This window comes from Falco biarmicus, chromosome 13 (assembly GCF_023638135.1).
Source record: "Falco biarmicus isolate bFalBia1 chromosome 13, bFalBia1.pri, whole genome shotgun sequence".
Taxonomy (NCBI): Eukaryota; Metazoa; Chordata; class Aves; order Falconiformes; family Falconidae; genus Falco; species Falco biarmicus.
Window position 1 is genome coordinate 18,868,106 of NC_079300.1, and position 17,966 is coordinate 18,886,071.

At 38.3% G+C, this 17,966-nt stretch overlaps 1 protein-coding gene across 1 annotated transcript in view; it reads right to left on the minus strand.

Annotated features, from left to right (window-relative positions):
* Nucleotides 1-133: 133 nt before the first annotated feature.
* Nucleotides 134-17,966, minus strand: part of COL4A3 (collagen type IV alpha 3 chain) — a 68,099-nt gene continuing 50,266 nt past the window's right edge. The window contains exons 38-52 of the mRNA XM_056358455.1: nt 17,046-17,172; nt 16,705-16,785; nt 15,611-15,709; nt 14,573-14,623; nt 13,412-13,597; nt 12,616-12,746; nt 12,070-12,142; nt 10,678-10,749; nt 10,437-10,556; nt 9,284-9,382; nt 8,517-8,729; nt 7,678-7,855; nt 6,514-6,628; nt 5,045-5,217; nt 134-4,767 (exon numbers count right to left, since the gene is read on the minus strand). Of these exons, the coding sequence (XP_056214430.1) occupies nt 4,683-4,767; nt 5,045-5,217; nt 6,514-6,628; nt 7,678-7,855; nt 8,517-8,729; nt 9,284-9,382; nt 10,437-10,556; nt 10,678-10,749; nt 12,070-12,142; nt 12,616-12,746; nt 13,412-13,597; nt 14,573-14,623; nt 15,611-15,709; nt 16,705-16,785; nt 17,046-17,172 (1,803 nt within the window). The 3' untranslated portion in view covers nt 134-4,682. The remainder of the gene's footprint in view (nt 4,768-5,044; nt 5,218-6,513; nt 6,629-7,677; nt 7,856-8,516; nt 8,730-9,283; nt 9,383-10,436; nt 10,557-10,677; nt 10,750-12,069; nt 12,143-12,615; nt 12,747-13,411; nt 13,598-14,572; nt 14,624-15,610; nt 15,710-16,704; nt 16,786-17,045; nt 17,173-17,966) is intronic.

The following is a 17,966-nucleotide window of genomic DNA, read 5'->3' on the forward strand; positions in this document are numbered from 1 at the left end:
TCCTGAAACCGGCTCTCGCTCACAGCACAGGCCACCGAAGAGCAGCTGCACCCTTGTGATAACTATCAATTTACCAATTCCATACCCCCCCCCCCCAAACTAAGAACACTATTCTATGTAGCAGATAATTTTTTAAGGAGAGGAAAGTAGCCTCTGAGCTCGCCCTGTGTTTTGATTTATAGTCACAGCAATGTTTTGGAGGTCAAAATAAGTAGCGATGTCAGAAGTACTGAAGCATATATTGATCCAAGGCCCACATCTTGCTAATTCAGCTCCTTATGGATACAAACGGCACTGTTTTACAGAGGCAAGTGGTCTGAAATACGATCTGTTACTAGATAAAAGTTGTTTAACATGAGAAGTTTACCTTATTTGCCTTTAGATACGTTATCTTACATTTGGCCTCCTTGAAACACAAATTTTGGCCTGAGCACATCCTCCCAGGCAATCCCCATCATTCTGTACAAGATTCCTCCTCAGTTTTGCCAGTCCTCCAGGCTCTAAGATTTACAAACTATCAATAGGGATTTAGTCTTTAAAAAATTCCATGAAACAGCCCCCCTCCCAACCAAACAGTAACAAGTCTAAAACCTGATTCTTGAAGTACAGTAGAAATATGGTCTGTCTCCCAGGATTCCACATATATAATTTTATATTGCGATCAGTTATGTAACTGTTTTTATTCCGTTGAATATATGACTGTTCATCAGTTGAGCAGTCACCCAATAAAAGTGGCCACAGACCACCTCAGTTCTACTATTCCATAGGAAATTCTCCAGAAGAGCCCTGCTGGTGATTTCTAGTGCAGTATCATGTTATAAATTACCCCTGTATTCTGTCAAATCTCAAAAAGGACTGCATCAGGCTGTACCCTAGCTGTACTCTCATCCCTTTCAGGAAGGCCCATGCACAAATTATTTTCTTTGACTGTTTTCAGATCTCTGCAGATACCCTTGATTTTCTTCAGTGATTTGAAAGGCTATCCTCAACAATGTTGCAGACAACACTTGTATCAGTTTGATTTTCAGATAAGTCTTACTTATTTTCACACTGAAATCTTAACAATCTTAGGTACCCTTTTCTCTCTGCTGCACAGAACCTGCTTGTTTGTCTGGGTGCAGTTACAGAATACCTCTGGGTACTGCCTTCTGACTGAGGAAACACTACAAGTCCTACTAGAAAAACTAGTTTTTACAGGTTTTGACTTCCTTTCCTTTCTTGCACCTGGGGTTACAGGGTTTCCTAGGCCAGCTGTGAGTATTTGCCAGCAAGCTGCAAGCGTGGCTTCCTTCCGCAGAGGAAGGCAACCCCAGCCTCAGCAGGGCAGTGATCTCTCCAGCAAGGGCACAGTCCCACCATACTGGGCACAGCAACACAGAGCTGGGCTGGTGACATTAAAGGTTCTGTGGACTGTCCAGCAACTGTCAGGCAGATGCAGGGTGACAAGTCAGATGCCAGGCCAAAGGCAAGTGAAAAAGTTGGGAGCAGCAGGGGAGGGGGCTGGACACAAGCCCACCTACAGCAGAGCTCAGGCAAGGCCCGGATGGAGCTTGCACGCAGCACCTGCGTATGGAGGGGGCACGCTGGGCAGGGCGCTCTTCCTAGTTTTTCTTTAGTGTAATCACAACTCTTCCTTTCATACTATTTCTGTCAACAGCAACTTGCCACCCACCTGCGCTTCGTGCATATGAATCCAGCAGAAAACATGAATGAATGCCGTAGAAGAGAATTTGAACATGGCCACGTCCTTCAGATTTGAAACCCCTGTCTGTCACCAGCCCATCCCAGCATCCTACGTAGAAACAGGTCTAGGAAGACAGCAGGCAGACATCCGGCTGAGTTTCTGTGCTGAAGCTCTAGATTTCTAGTGTAATCCAAGTAGAAGAGGGTCAGAGTCTTTCTGAGGATAAACTACCTACTATCTTTTAATCACATGACACTATCAATTATTTTTTTTAAATAATAATAATATGCATAGGTACTGGAAAAGATCATTAGCACAGGGAAGAACAAAGAAAAAAACCAAAGTGAAATGGGTCTTTTATTTAGTCAAAATATTTTTATTTGGCTGTATTTAGCAGAAGGTTTGCTTTCCTCTTCCCCGCTTGCCCCCCCCCCCCCCCCCCCAGTGTTTGCTCATTATTTCTGATTTCTCGTGCTTCCATTCTTTCAGTACAATATATTAACACCTTGCACCTCGTCAGCACTTTCCAGTTAAGGCTCTCAAAGCATTTACAGACATGAGTTAACTAATCCTCACAACAATCATTAGCAGTAGGGGCGTCAAATGATCTGCATCTGCAGAGATCGACTTTTTTCAGGTTTTTCCTTGATTTTCAGTGTCCAGCTTGTATTATGCTAGACTTGATGAACATGTGCGTCCCTGTAGTTGTGTTCCATGCTTTTGAAAGACTGAGTTTGAGCACTCAAAATCTAAAGCTATTTATGAAAATCTTTCCTCAGTAACTTGTTGAAGGCCACATAAAAAGCGAGCAGTGGACGCCAGAACTGGGAACAAGGCACAACTTTCAGTTACGTGCTATACTATGAGACATCTCTTTGTAACTTACCTTTGGACTTTAAAACCACCATCTGTTCCCTTCTCCTTACACATTACCCTCTACTGATCATTTCCAGCAGACTTCAATCTCAGGCACTTACATCCTGCATTCTGCTAGCAAGTTTTGCATGAGGGTCTCCACAGCCATCAATTGTATACCGTGCACAATGCCTTTGGGTGATTGTGATGAGCCTTAATGAAAAAAAAACTCCACCAAACCCCCAACAACCTAACAAGGAACAGGTGTGGATTTTATATTTGAATATTTAAAGCAAACTTCAGAGTTTATGGAAAAATCTATATATGTGATTGTTTAAAGGAAAACACCCTCAACTCCAAACCTGGTTCAAATGGAAGACTAAATCTTAACTTGACATTAATACCTTCTTATCAGTAGTGCATCTGCACAGAGATTCTTCATAAAAACCTGCAAATTCACAACTGTACTTTGCAAACAGAAATACTATGACTGTTAAAGCAAACAATAATTTATCCTTTCAGTTCATGCAGATGGTATCTTCATGTTAGGCTGTCAGAAGATACTGGCATGAAACACACACAAAACTTTTTCTTAGTTAGGTTAACACTGAGAATTCAAACAGTCAGACAAACAAATGCAAGTATTTTAACAGAAACAATATAAAATTTCACTGGCTTAAAAAACATCTAAATGAGAAATCTTGGTTATTTCAATGAATTGCTAGACCCTACATTTAAAATGATGCATTTACAGAACTATTCAGATGAGTCAGGTTTCTTCTATAACACTAAATACTGGAATTCTGATAGATTGTGCAAGTATTAAAAATATTAACATTTTAAATGTTAACATTACAATTTTAAATAGCTTTGCAAGTGCAATGTTATAAATATTAAAAAAAAAACTTCAGAGCTACAATTGTATATAAGTTATATGAGTAAATGAAAGTGCTTTTCAAGTATTTATGTTCATTTACAGTTGGATTCTCTTGTATAAGTCAGTGCTTAGATGGTACAATTTAAATATCAGTCTTTTTTAGATTTTGGATGCATACGCTTAACTGGATGGAATAAATTGTTTCATTTGCAGAAATCTGTGATAAATATTTAAATACAGAATATAATTTGCAATAAATATTTAAAATATGGAATACTGCAAAATGCAAATATTATATTTTTGTTATCTATTAAAAATAAAATAGAAAGCGATCGCATCCTGCTGGGCGTGTGATAACCTGGTAATGCCATGGGAGGCCTTGAGCCATACAGTAACTGTTAATTTCATCAAAATACCAAATTAAAATATGGTAATTAGTTGTTCTTCAGTAGAGATAAAAGCATGTGATCATAGTAGAGGCCAAATACTGTCAGCTTTTGAATTTAAAAGATCTCATGATTATGTCAAAAGCCACGAAAACTTTCCAACACTTTCACTTAGTCAGTCCTTAGCCACAGTCACTCTGGAGAACACAGCTAGTGCAGGTCACTGCTGTACTGCCTGCCCAGGGCATGGTGTAGCTCCTTTTCTGGCTAGTCAAGAACCATTATTATTGTCAGGATATAAAAAAAGATGGTATTCCTGTTTGCCAGCCAGAGGAATGGTGAGGTAAGTGGGGAGACACTTGTTTATTAGACAAGAAAACCAAAACAAAACCAACCCTAAATGAATCATTATATATTTAAAAGTGCACTGAAAATATTTCCTATTGAACCCTATCTCTCTTAAGTGCCAGATTTTCATCTTAAATTACATCCACTTTGAACACTGAACATATGTAAGCTGATATTAGAGCATTTAGCTTGTCTTGCTGTTTGAAAAGCACATGACAGAAGGCAGCATTAACACCTTTCATTAAAGATCTGGTGATGCCATAGTTTTATCATGAAGATGCAGCTTATAAATGGCATAGTTCAGCAGAAGCCCCTGCGGACTGCCGTTACAAGCTTTCTCCAACAAAGTGCTTTGTCACTTGCCAAAGACAAAAGTCAAACTGTTGCCCTACTTCACCACAGTGCTGCACTGGCAATTTATAATTCTCTTTCCAGATGCAGTTGGGCTTTAATATAAATTATAGCTCTTTAGAGTTAGGCAATTCTTTGTAATAAAAGCAGAGTTTCATGTTCCATCAAGAGTGGCCACTGTTTAGACTGGTCTCTTCATGCAGACCTGACAACGGCTGATGATATTTTCTAGTTCTCCTGCTTTCAAAGTCTGTGGCAGAGGTCTCCTAAAAGAAAGAAAAGAAACATTTACTTTTTGTGAATGTAAATGTTTTTAAATAATGATGAAGTGTTGGATATGGAATTATTGACACCACCACTGAAATCTTTGGCTGACTTAAGGCATCTTTGTGCTAAAGAACAAGCCTAAACCTAAGGAAGGGGGATGTCTAAACTGGGGGGAATTACTAAGGGAGCCCCCCCATGTTATGCAGGCAGTTATATTCTCCTCAGGCACTTGCAGCATGAATGTGATGCGTATGGATGCAAGGAAGTTCAGTTTACCTGAACATTCTTCTTGGATTTAACGATGCCAGCCAGAAACTGTAGGAATTTGTGTAGTAGTTGCACGTCCCCCTGCCATGGCACTCTATGAATGGAATGGCTCGAAATTCTTCCAGACAAGATCCAGGAGATGCCAATGCTTGGCCAGAAGCTTCTGAGCCAGCACTTGTATACTGTAACCACCAACACATTTTTTTTTATGAGAACTTGTCCATCAGCTTTTAGTAAACTGCAGGCAAAAAAAATTATCTAAAAAGGTACCATATGTTCTGTGGTATATCTTGGACAAAGCAAAATGAACGTAGATTAGTTTTATCAAACTTATAATGAAGCACAGAAGCCTTATGAAAGTTCAAGGACTATTATGACATTTAAGTCCCCGCAAAAGCCTTTTTCTGCTCCATGAAATTGTAACCAGTACAGAGACTAGAAAGGAGCTGGCTTCTGTCCAGTTGAGGGTGATAGTAACTGAATTACAAACAAGCCAAATTCCCTATTTTGTGTGTGTTCGTATTTTTTGTTGCATTGATAGCTTCTCCAAACACAAAGAGCAAAGAAGGCATTTTTCTTCTCTGATGTCGGTAAATGCTTGTAGAAATAGCTCTACATTTATGACAGTAGAAAAATGGCTAGAAAATACCATTTAAATTTGCTGATGCTGGAAACAAGCCAATTACTTCAACCAGATGCTGCAAAAATTCTCTCATTGTTTTCCAAGGTTATGATTATTATTACTACTTAGGGCCAAATCCCAGGAGAGACAACAAGTTTCACACTAGACCTAAAAGGACTTTGTATCATGCAAAAAAGAGTGTGTTTTTCTTTAATGCTGTCTTTTACCCTCATTTGCTGGCACCCCTGTGACATCCCACAGGCATGGATAGCAAAGATAAAGTGCAGTGTCCCCTCGTATAGATACACCCTTATTCCCATAATCAGTTCTTAATTTGCAGTCACATTATGAACTTTCTTCACTCATATCTTGTTATGGCAACAAAATTGCTGAGGCAGTTTTTTGTGGACAGTGTTCTGCATTTGTTTTGATTTTAGCTTTCTGTGGAGTTCAGCCCCAAGACCTCATTTACAAAAGAACTGCCTGCCATGGAAATGGGTCAGTTATTTCTGTGTATTTGTGTTCAGGACCAGCTTAACCACTCCACTCCCCAAACCTGTTTCCTAGATCTTAACATGACACATGAAAATGAGAGAATGCAGTTATTTTTCTGACTAAAATCCTATGGGTCTTCTTGCATCTTTTCCACTTTTCCTCCTGCCACCTATTTTTGAAGACAGATCAGAACAGTTATTCTTATGTGCCTGGCAGTTAAAAAGAGTTCATAGAATTATTGTCTACTTATTGCTAAAGGGAAAAAATATTAAGAATTATAAAAAAAACAAATGAGCTATAAGCAGGTAAAAATGTCAATGAAAGGACATAAAATTAATAAATCAAGTCTTTATATTCTCACCATAACAAAAGAAAAACCCTTCCAGAGAGATATCCAGCCTTCCGGACATGCAGGAACTGCAGTTGTTTGGCTGTGAACTGCTATTATCATTGCAGGTCCTTCACAGACAACACACCTGTAAGAAGAAACACACATGCAATCGCTGCAGATATGAGGGAAAACACAAAAGCAGACAAAAAAAAGAAAGGATCTTCTAGGATAGCAGCTACCTAATGGCATGGCTTACTATAAATGTTACAACTCACAAAGGTTTTCTCTGTTTAATATGGTGAGAAGTAAACTGAAGGTAACCCAAATACTAGTGGGGATTGCAAAGCAAGGTAACACCAAACAAAATTGGTATAAAATGGAAATTAGTCCCAGAACACATGAGCTTCCTATTTTTGCCGTTACTGAAGTAAAAAGCTAAAGTTTACCTTCTTCATGTACTCACTACTTCATGTTGTTATGGTGTAGATCAAAGTTCTGTACCTTTATTTGCTAAGATTAGAAAAAAAAAGTAATCTTTGTTTCCTAAATGAAGAAACTATGAAGCTGAGCTACTAGATTGCAACAGCTGGGCAGGGTAGGCTATAAGACAGAAGGCAAAGCTTGCCTTCCCCAGTTTGGTTGTGCTACTCTTGTTTTTTCATGCTTTTAGAGGTTTTCCTCTTGAAATGCTCTTCATCCTTCTCAGCTGTTCTAAAGCAACTAGGAAGGGCTACAATTGCACAAGAGTGTTTCATCGCAGAGAACTTTCAGCCGCAACTTACAACGTTTTTCACCAGCTACAGTAAATGCATCACACACATTTGAAAGCAGAACTTGATTTGTACTGTATTCCAAATAATGAAGCTATTTCATTTTAGTCCGCCTTCAATATACACAACAATAGTTTGTCTTTTTAAAAAAATATCACTGCAATCAGTAGGATTGTGTGCCATCTTCTTATGTCAGCTATGGATAGTAAGCCCTGCGGTAGGACACTAGCTTCAATCTAACTTTTCTTAAAGAGTATCACTGAGTATCTGGCATATTCAGGTGAGCAATCAAAAATCAGGTGGTTAAACCCAGTGCTTGTACTGGCTGAGATGGGCAGGTCTTTGCCTAAGGTTTGCCATTCAAAACAATTTATGATGTCTTTGTGGTTCCAGGCCAGAAGAGCTAAAATTTTTATACTCTTACCTGCTTATATGGGGCTCTAGTGCCCTGCCAGAAATTGGTGCCATGTCTATTGGCATTACTGCTGCAGTTGACAGCCAGTATGAATAATCATTGCGAGAAGCAAAACTACAAACATCATTGGTGTTACAGAATAAGAATGGCATGGTGGTAAATCTCTGCAAGCAGCTACCAGCTGTTCCTAAAAGACAGAAGAGAAGAGGTTTGCCACAGATAGATTATACTTAGTGCAGCAAACAAAAGAGACGTGGTGGCATCCAATTTACTATAGTGAAGATTAAAACAGTTGGCAACTATATAGAGTGAAGCATCTACAATCAAATTATTTGAAAGCTAAAAGCTTATGTTCTATATAAAAACACGTATGTAGAAAATAAGGGCTAAGAAGAAAATCTGTTTAAATAATATCTTCTTGAATTGTATTGGTCCTTGACATAGTGGCAGGGATTCAGCTGCTTAAACAAAAGCTTCTGGTGCTATTATTGACACCCTAAGGCATCCCATTTGGTCTCCAAATAGCAAGATTCTCTCTTAGATCCTGTGTTATTACTGACAGCCCTGTGCAGATACTGTGAACATGTATACTAGACGTCTATCCACAAGCAACCAAATTCCTCTTCAAAAATGTCTAGGGATAGCGAAAAGGGAGTACAGGAGTGCAGGGAAGAAAGGTGTCTTTCAAGCCACAATTCCTGAATTGACTCAGAGCAGCAGACCACTCTAGACACTGATGGTTGAAACCAACGTTCATCTTGGACACTTACTGTCAGTTTGGTTTTGTGACAATTTCGCATTACTAGACTCTAAAGAAAACTATCTGAAAATTTTTACCAATACAGTACCAAGGTCTTGTCCGTGTGCTCGTTCATTTCCTTGCACAAAAAGCAGCGAATAGCCAACATAGATCTGCGACGTCCCATGTGGGCATGAAGGAATCTTTGTTGATTGACTATGCCGGGTAAAGATAAAACCTCTTCTTGTTGGCCTAACAATGATAGTACCTGGTGATCCAGGTAACCCCTGTAGACCTGGAAAGCCAATAAGTCCAGGTTGGCCTGTGGAGGGGAAAGAAATATGACTGCAATCATTTTGTTTGAATTTTTACTTCATTTAAATTAGTCGAACCACTCGAAAACTAACAAAACAATTATCAATAAGAAGATACTATTTGTTGCTAGATTAACTCCTTCAGACCTAGCTCAGGTAACTTTACATTACATAGTTTCATGGAATAGTGAGGTATTTTAAAGAACCATGGCTATTTTTACAAAAAAAGTTGTAAAAGTAAAAACATTTTATGGTGACTGAATAGAAAAATTTAGTTCTATTTTGATGTCATAAAAAGGCACACTGATACCCAGGGATTTCAAATGGATAAACAAATATGATTAACAACAGAGGAGACAATCAAGGGATATCTTTGTAAATTATTATTTCAGTTGTGAACATGCATCTATTAAAAGATAAAATATGCTTAGATGTGCTTCTGGCCCTAAAGCTACTGTAAATGTTACAGAATATCAATCCATGCAATAGGAAGGAAGAAATCAGGAATACAGTTTATCTGTAAATTCAGTAAGAGCAGTCAGAGATGTCTGCTTTCCTGTACCTCTTTGTCCTGGAAATCCCCTGTCTCCTTTAGGACCAGGCAGTCCTGGTTGACCTGGATGACCAAAACTTCCTGGTAGACCTTTTACTCCTTTAGGTCCTAAATTGTAATCAAGAAAAAAACCCAGAATCACATAGGAGTAGTTATTCCAGATTTTAATAACTGTTAAGGGATAAAGTTAAAATTCCCACATAAATGTAGCTGTGTTAGAATGAAAACACCAGCATGAATTTAGTAATTTTTGAGACTGTAGCGGTACAGTCACCATGTTTTCTAGCAGGAAGATTACAAGGAAATATTTAATGTATTGCAGAACAATATTATTCTCATAAGAAATGTTTACAGAAACCAAAGCAAATAGCTTCTTTTAGCATGTGCCATACAATAGAAATATTTCAGAAATATAGCAAGAGGCCATAATTATCTTGGCCGCGGTTTGTACTTCTATAAATAGTGCAGCTCCTTTGTAAAACAACTTTAAGGAAAGTGTAAAAGAAGAATTCTTTAGTGCCAGCTTGTTATGCTGGAGGCAGCTGTCATTTCTGAGTGGGGCATGCCTTCTGGCAAGCCTGCCTGCCCGTCCTGGGAGCTCCTGTGCTGGGGTGGAAAGCTGTGGTATTGAGAAGGGTGGGCAAGTACCCACTGCACACCCCTCATCCTACCTGCTCCTTGCTCCCTATTCCTCACGTGGCAGGCTTCACTTCTAGTGCCAGTGAAGAAGTAGCCAGCCTCTCCTTTCCCTTCCCATCCCCAGACTGTGACAGACATGATCACTTTGTAGCACATCTAGAGTACTTCTATTAAACACGGTAATTTCCTGCCCCCCCCCAAGAATGACAAACATCCTGAGCATGGTTCTGGTTGTATGAAAATGGTGAAAGTTTTGATCCAAGTTTACTTCTTATTCCATTCATTTGCTTAGGCTTATGTTGGAGGGAAAAACTCACTGACTGTGCGGGTGGAGGGCAGGTGGAACGGGACAGCTTATAACCATAAGATTGTCAACAAGATACAAATAACGTTTTTTAAAATATGGAGAGGTGTTTTTAAAGACACATAAATTTTCTATGCAGAAGCATGTTTTCCCGCAAAACCAAAATGTTCCACTAAGCAGCACACACAAACACGTAGAGAGATAAAAAATTTAAACCACCTTGTAGTCCAGGAATCCCTTGAATTCCTTGATCACCTGGTGTTCCTGGGATTCCTGGCAGTCCAGGAGGGCCCTTGCTTCCTGGGACAGAGAATATTCTCCCAGGGACTCCAGATGGACCTTGCAAGAAAAATATAATGAAGAGCTATTGCTCTGTATTAAAAGAAAGAAAACAAACTACAGAAAACCCCAAACAAATCAACCTAAGTCAGCTGGTATTAGAACAAGAATGGTTGGTTACCATGTTGGCCCTTTGGTCCCCTTGGCCCTTCTGCACCTGGTGGTCCAGGGGGTCCTTGATTACCCTTTTCTCCTAAAAGAGAAGATTGAACTTCTGTCTGTCTGGTTTAAAATGTCAAAACAATGGTCAAGGTTTAGAGTTCTGCATGATCCATGCAACCTTCCCAAAGAGTAACATAGCCTGTAGACTCGGCTGAAATGCGAAAGTGGACTTCTACATCTCTGCTTGTTACTGTGTAATTTTTAGGCCAAGTGCACTCAGTTTATAAGAAGATGATTCCATGCCTATCTTCATATAATGGCTGGTCTCACAGACCTAGCTTAAAATCTCAACTTTAGACTATGTCCTTTTTATCTTATGTGTTTTTGTCACCGAGTTTGCAGGTCAGTTGCTGCCTTCAGTGATGATGTGCAGTTTAAACACAGTTTAAACCCTACTGTCAGTTACACTGATGACTCTTGGGAGGGTTGTATAGTTTTTCAGGTGTTTGAAATGTAATAAACAATTCCTTTCACTGTGCAAAGTATGAGGTTACATTCAGATTACTCTACACAGCTCTGCCGGGAATAAAAAAAATAATATGTATTTTTATCATCAAGTCAGGAGATTTGACTGAATATGCCACGAAAAGACAGCTTTCTGCTTAAGAAAGTATAATTACTGACTGTACGGTGACTTTTCAAATTAGAACAAATATAAAATACACAATAATTAGCATGGAACACAAACCAGTAGGTTAAACAGGTAACGACAATTCTGTGTCACTGTAAATCATGCAACTGAAAAAATGAGAATAGTGAAGTAACGCAGACCTGTATCAGATTTAAATAACTAGAAATATGTCTACATTAAAAAGGTCTTTTTAGTCAGCTCAGCTCCTGATCCAACTAATCCTCAGGAATATGAAATTAATGATGCCAATACATTTAACAGTTTGTCTGCTGATAAACTGGTAGGTTAGATTATAATTGGGACGATTTTACACCAAGCATAGGACCCAGTGCTCTGGGTAATTGTAATTGTGATTACATGGTCTTGAGTTCTATAGCTAACAGGTTGCCAAAAAGTCACATCATCTAGCAGTGGTGTGGCATTACTAATTAGCAGTCCCAAAGTCCTTATGCATTATTAGTCAACTTGTTTTGAATTTGCCTGGAATAGAGGCCATTGAAGTCACTTTAACATCAGTCTGGACATATCCACAGCATCTAGCTCAAAGAAAATGCTCTCCTAGTGAATGCTTTAATTTATAGCTGACCTACACCATGCTCTTGATGGAAAAACTTCACGTCTAGGACCACACCTGGTACTATTACACAAATACTATTATAATGCAACATGTAAATGATTTAATTTGGCACACAGAAATGTAGGTAATAAATACATGAATACCTTTTACACCTGGGAATCCACGATATCCAGGGTCCCCTCTAGCTCCAGGATAACCTGACTGACCTTCTATTCCCTGCAAATCAGGTAACACCAATAATAAATGGGAAGCAGCATCTGCACGCTATGAAGTACTTTATCTTTTTGTTCAGAATATTCAAAGCATTATGTTCACAGCATATGCTACAACTAGAATTAACTGCTCCATTTCTGAGCATGTTAGAAATAGTCCCATAATTATTATTATTCCGTAACACAGAATGACCAAGGAAATGATATGTCAGAAATTCACAGTAATTTCTTTTCAGTCCACTTAAGTCCATAAAAACTACTTTTCATATTCATTTTAATATCTTTCCTCTATTACAAGGATTTTTTGGAAGGATGTGGCATATTTTGTTTTGGTTTGTTGATTGTGGGGTGTGTTGGTTGTTTGGGTTTGTTGTTTTTTTTCTTTTCTTTTTTCTTTTTAATTGTCCTGGGTGTTATTTTCATGGTAAGAGCAAATTAACAATGGAGTAACAAGCAAGCAATATTCTTTTCACTGACTTTTGGACCAGGAGGACCAATGTCGCCGGCTGGCCCTGTTGGTCCTGGTATGCCATCTGCCCCTCTAACACCTTTGCTTCCTTTTATGCTGGAAGTGGAAAGACCAGGAGGTCCGGGAAAACCGGGAGAACCTGTACAGAAACATCAGAGTAAGTAAAGACCGCTGCCAACAACATTTCACATACATTACATACAATCCAGGATGACATTCAACAACTCTATAGTGCTATTCATGTTTACTACCTCAGTGATTCCTAAGGAAATATACCTTTTTTTAAAAAAAAGAATAAAATCATTTTTCCTAGCCTGCTAATTTAATCTGAGATTAGAGTAGAGTTCTTACAGTACTCTACAGCACTACAGTTTTCTGAATATCTTCCAGTTGTAATTATGCCTGTAGCCACAGAATCACAGAATCATTTAGATTGGAAAAGACCTTTAAAATTGAGTCCAACCACAAACCTAACACTGCTAAGTCCACCACTAAACCACGTCCCTAAGTGCCACATTACACACTCATGCTATCTCACTTCTTTAAAGCTGGACCTCAGCAGCCCTACAGACTACAAGGGAAGAAAGCAAAATCATGCAATGGAGTGGACTGCAAAGCTTAGCATTGTTTTTATTTACATCACCATCACGGTGTTTGCAATGGTAACATTGCATTAATTGGTAAAGGAACTACCTGTTTAATTATGAAGCTGTCCTGGGGGAAGACGCCTTTCAAACTTGAGTTCTGGACAGTTTGAATTCTGCTTTCAATTATCATTTCAGATAAAGAGTTATAACAACACACCTGGTCTTCCATCTGCACCAGCAATACCTCTATTCCCTTTCTGGCCAGTAATTGCCATGCCTGTTGTGCCTTGAAATCCAGGTAACCCCACTAAGCCAGGAGGTCCAATAGGTCCTTGATCACCCTGATGACCTTTCATACCCGGTGGCCCAGGAAAACCAGGCAGTCCCATGTCCCCTTTGACTCCTGCAAAGTACAAGTATTACATTTGGGGAGAGCTGTCAAGATAGTAAAATGGTATGACTACACAGAATATGTGCATTTACTATACCGCAAAGGTGGAATTCAGCCTTTGTTTTTAGTATGGAGAAGTCCCCAAAGCCACCTTGCTACTGTAAAGCAAAATAGTTGTGAGAAGACAGGACTCACTGCAAGGCAGTGTATACACCACTCTTGGAAAAAAACAAAAAAACCCAAAAAAACAAACCCCACAAACCTACAAAAAAGAAACCCCAAACAAACAAACAAAAACCAACCAAAAAACCCCTCCAAAACTCCACTTCAGAGGTTGCTCATACAAAGGACTAAACTTGAGAGGAGGGTAGAACAACCAGAGCAGGGACTGTACCTTGATGCATAAGTAGCAGAAATGCTTCTTTGAGCATCAGAACTGGCAAATCCTTCTAAACTCCAGCTAAAAGCATCAATGAGTGCAACGAAGTAAGAGATTACTCCAAAAGGATATTATTATGAGGCTGATCTTAGAGTGCAGGATCAATATATAGAGGATATGAAGAGAGATTTATTTATTTTTTTTGTAAGTAAAGCAATCAATTGATTTCTACCAGTACTAGAAATACAGTGGAAAACAAAAAATGGAAAGCTCACTCAGTCAACTGTTCCATCAACACAGAAGGGGAGATGAACAAAATTAAAATGCAATCACTTCAGCTTTCTTAGACTATTTTTAGTATTCAGCATCATCATCTGTTATCGTTAGATCTTTACTTCCCTTTTACAATAGTCTCAACTTTACAAGCAAATCTATACATTTAGTATATAGCACCAATTCATTAATCAAAAGCACAGAATCACTTTTGATTTCCTCTGACGCTCTTAGTGCCAACTGAAGCATCCAAAAGCAGGAGGCAACTTAAAGAGGAAGATGATGATTCTGGTATTTAAAAATCAAGCTTTTGCTTTCTGAAAAAGACAACTCACCTCTATGACCAGGAATACCTCGAAAGCCAGGGATTCCTCTCCCTGGTGCTCCTATAAAATATTAGGTCACATTATACTCAGTCTTGAATAACTGTTAGAAAACATCATAGTTGCATAATATTGCCCACATTTCTTCAGAATTCACTGAATCAAAATGTAGATTTTAGTTATACATACTATATAATTGATTATTTCAGTTCCTTCTATCCAGAAATACAAATTAAAATTCTAAGTTTTCCTTTATAGTAGGAACTCTTATTAATCAATCATATTTCAGGTACATTCTACAAAATAAGCTTTGTCTTTTTTCAGAGGAAAAAAAAAACAAACCAAGAAAAATCTGCAGTTAGTGTGAAAAACAGAAGAAGAAATGTAAATACCTAAACCAGAAAATATATTAACAGTGATTACTTCAAACTTAGTATGTAAAAACTTCCTACCATGAATGCATTCTTAGTATCCTCATTACACTAACATACACAGAAAAATTATCACTGTAAAATGTGAAAACACCTTCTGTCAGAATTCAGTGAAGGACTAAATCTATCTGTGGATGTTTATGACGTCAGGAGTGATATTTAAAATGAAAGGTTTTACAGCCCAACAGCCAGGTCATGGAAACCTTCACTGTTCATTTAAGTAAACACTGTGATTCCTTTTATCTTGTTTCCACATAAGGGAGGAGACTCCTTTAAAAGGATTTTGGTTCTTTTCATTAAACACTTAAGAACTGTTAACACCAATACTTTGGCTCTTGCAAACTAACATTTTGAGGTGACTATATGACAAATCTCATGTATAATAGTCAACAAAACAAATAACTCTATATAATGACATATGCATTTGGGTTGTTGACAGCATGTCCAATAATTACATAGGAAAACCTATGAATTACATAAAAGTGAAAAACCTTACACTTAGAAACTTATCTTTGGCTCCAGAGAAACTCCTTATTAATCTTTCCCAAGTAATGCTTGCCAGTTTAACTAGGGAAAAAAACAACTGTAAAATAGAATAGAAATATTTCACTGGTGTTACCTGGTTCTCCCTTTACTCCTGGGGGACCAGGCATACCATCCTGACCTTGATCACCTCTTTCACCAATAAGTCCGTTTTTTCCAGGGTCTCCAACAGCACCTGTGAATTATAATGGACCATATCATCATTTACATTTCTATTATTTTGCATTTCAAAAGGAGAAGATAGGAGTCCCCTTTATTAAAATTGAATCAGTTCAGCTACTTCAAAGATAGATGTAACTGTGTTGGTATATAAACATTTGTAAAGAACAGCACATAATTTTTACTGAGCTCACCGAACTTCAGTGGATTTAACACCCCCACTATTTTCACAGGCAGTAACCATCTATCTTTCAAAGGTATTTTAGGATCCTGCCTTTAATTTTGCCTGTATGGATTTCCACCAGCATGGGTTGTTTGGTTTCTCTGCCTGGCTTCATTACAAATTCAATGTTTCTCTAAACATGGAGTAGATTCTGATCTTCACTAACTCTATTTAAAGTCAGTGCAGTTTCACTAAAGTCTACAAAACCACATAATTTTGATGAGAATCTCTGGACATAAGAGCATTCAATGCTCTTTTTGAAGACAGTGACTGGCACTCACTTTAATAAAGTCTGCACTGCACACCTCTGTTGTGGCATTTTTACATACTCCCCCTTATGTATATTGAATGGTTTTATCTTTTTTGCTGCTTTAAAAGACAACTACAACTCTGTCCTCTCTTTCCACTCTTAATTAATTTCTTTCTCCTCCTCATCTAGCTACATCTTAGTTTATTATTCTCTTTTAGGAGGTAGAGCAAGCCTTTCTTACAATTGTGTGGATATCACATCTTGAGACCTCTGGGAATAAAAAAACACCAGGGTGGGGAGCTTTGCAAAAGTGAAACAAAATTAAATCCTCTTGCCTCAGCTGAACTGACAACATTGCAAACAGGCTGTTGAAGACCTTAGTTGGAATCAGAAAAGTAAATAAAGCCTTGAACTAACATAAACAGAGACTGTAACTGCATCATTTAAATTCTAAAAACCTCAGAACATCAGCTGCCTCGCTGCAAAGAAAATAACAAACCAGGGGGCAGTGATCTGGGAGCGATGCTATATATCATACCAGGAGGGCCTGCAATGCCCTGTTGTCCTGGGCGGCCCTGCCGTCCTTTAACACCAGTATCTCCAGGAGGTCCAAGCTTTCCTGTAAGAAGAAAGGGTGTGGGAGAGAAGAGGCATTATGACTAGATTCAGACTCAGTCTGAGAAGCTGGCTATCATTTCTGCTTTGGACAGTTGCAAAAGATCTCTAGCTGAGGTAAACTAGCCTGACAAGCAAAGAAGCTGTTTAGGTTCACAGCAGTTGAATATAAATGTGCCACACCACAGGCACCCTGTGTAGTTCATTGAGAAATTTTCTTCAGGAAACGTCAGCATCTCACCATCTCTTGAAAATAAAATATACCTGGGATTCCTGCACCTCCAGTTTCCCCTCTGATCCCATGCGGTCCTGGTACTCCTTTATGTCCTGGATGACCTTGGGATCCTTTTTCTCCTTTGCTGCCCAAAACTCCTGGGAGGCCTGGATCTCCCTGAGAAACAGCAGTCACACACAAACAAGTAAAGAATCACATTACATTCCATATTTGAACAATAGAAAAACCATACATAATTTTGAAGGTTAAGTAAGCAAAATCATGGTTCATTATGATTTTCAGACAAAAAGCAAAGTAACTATATGAAGTCTTCCCATAATACCACTGATCCTTTAGCTATAGTTAAGAAAAAAAGATCTTTCTTTAATCTGTACAAACCAACTTCAGTCTTTAGATGTGTTCACTGACACATAGACTTCCCTCAATTTTATTGTAACAGCTCCTCTTTTGAATGAACATACAATCCTTACATAATATGCAGCTATACAAAATACTGAAATACATCTTTTACCTGGAATTCCTACTGACTTTCATGACAGTAACCTCATAGTTTGCAGTAGTTTGCAGCCTCAACCATGTATTTCAGATAATCTTATACATAAAAAGACTCCCAGTTGTTCAACAACCAGAATATGCGGAGTAAAATTGTATCCAGTTGACCTAACTTACAAGATACTGTTGGTTTTTTTCCTAAGCAATATATATTACTGAACATAATATATACTGAATGTAATAAACACTGCTAAGAAAAAACCCCCAATTAATCTTGTGTTATTACTAGACTGTCAAAAGCCAACTGTACAATTTTAGAGTCCAAACTTTTGAATTTGCTAAGATTAAGTTTTTATGTACTTTTTAATTATACAAGTATTCCTTGTATGTTTAAAATACTTATATACTACTGCTTCTTAAGTGCAAGTCCTTTTTCTTAATGGATTAGCAATTTCTAA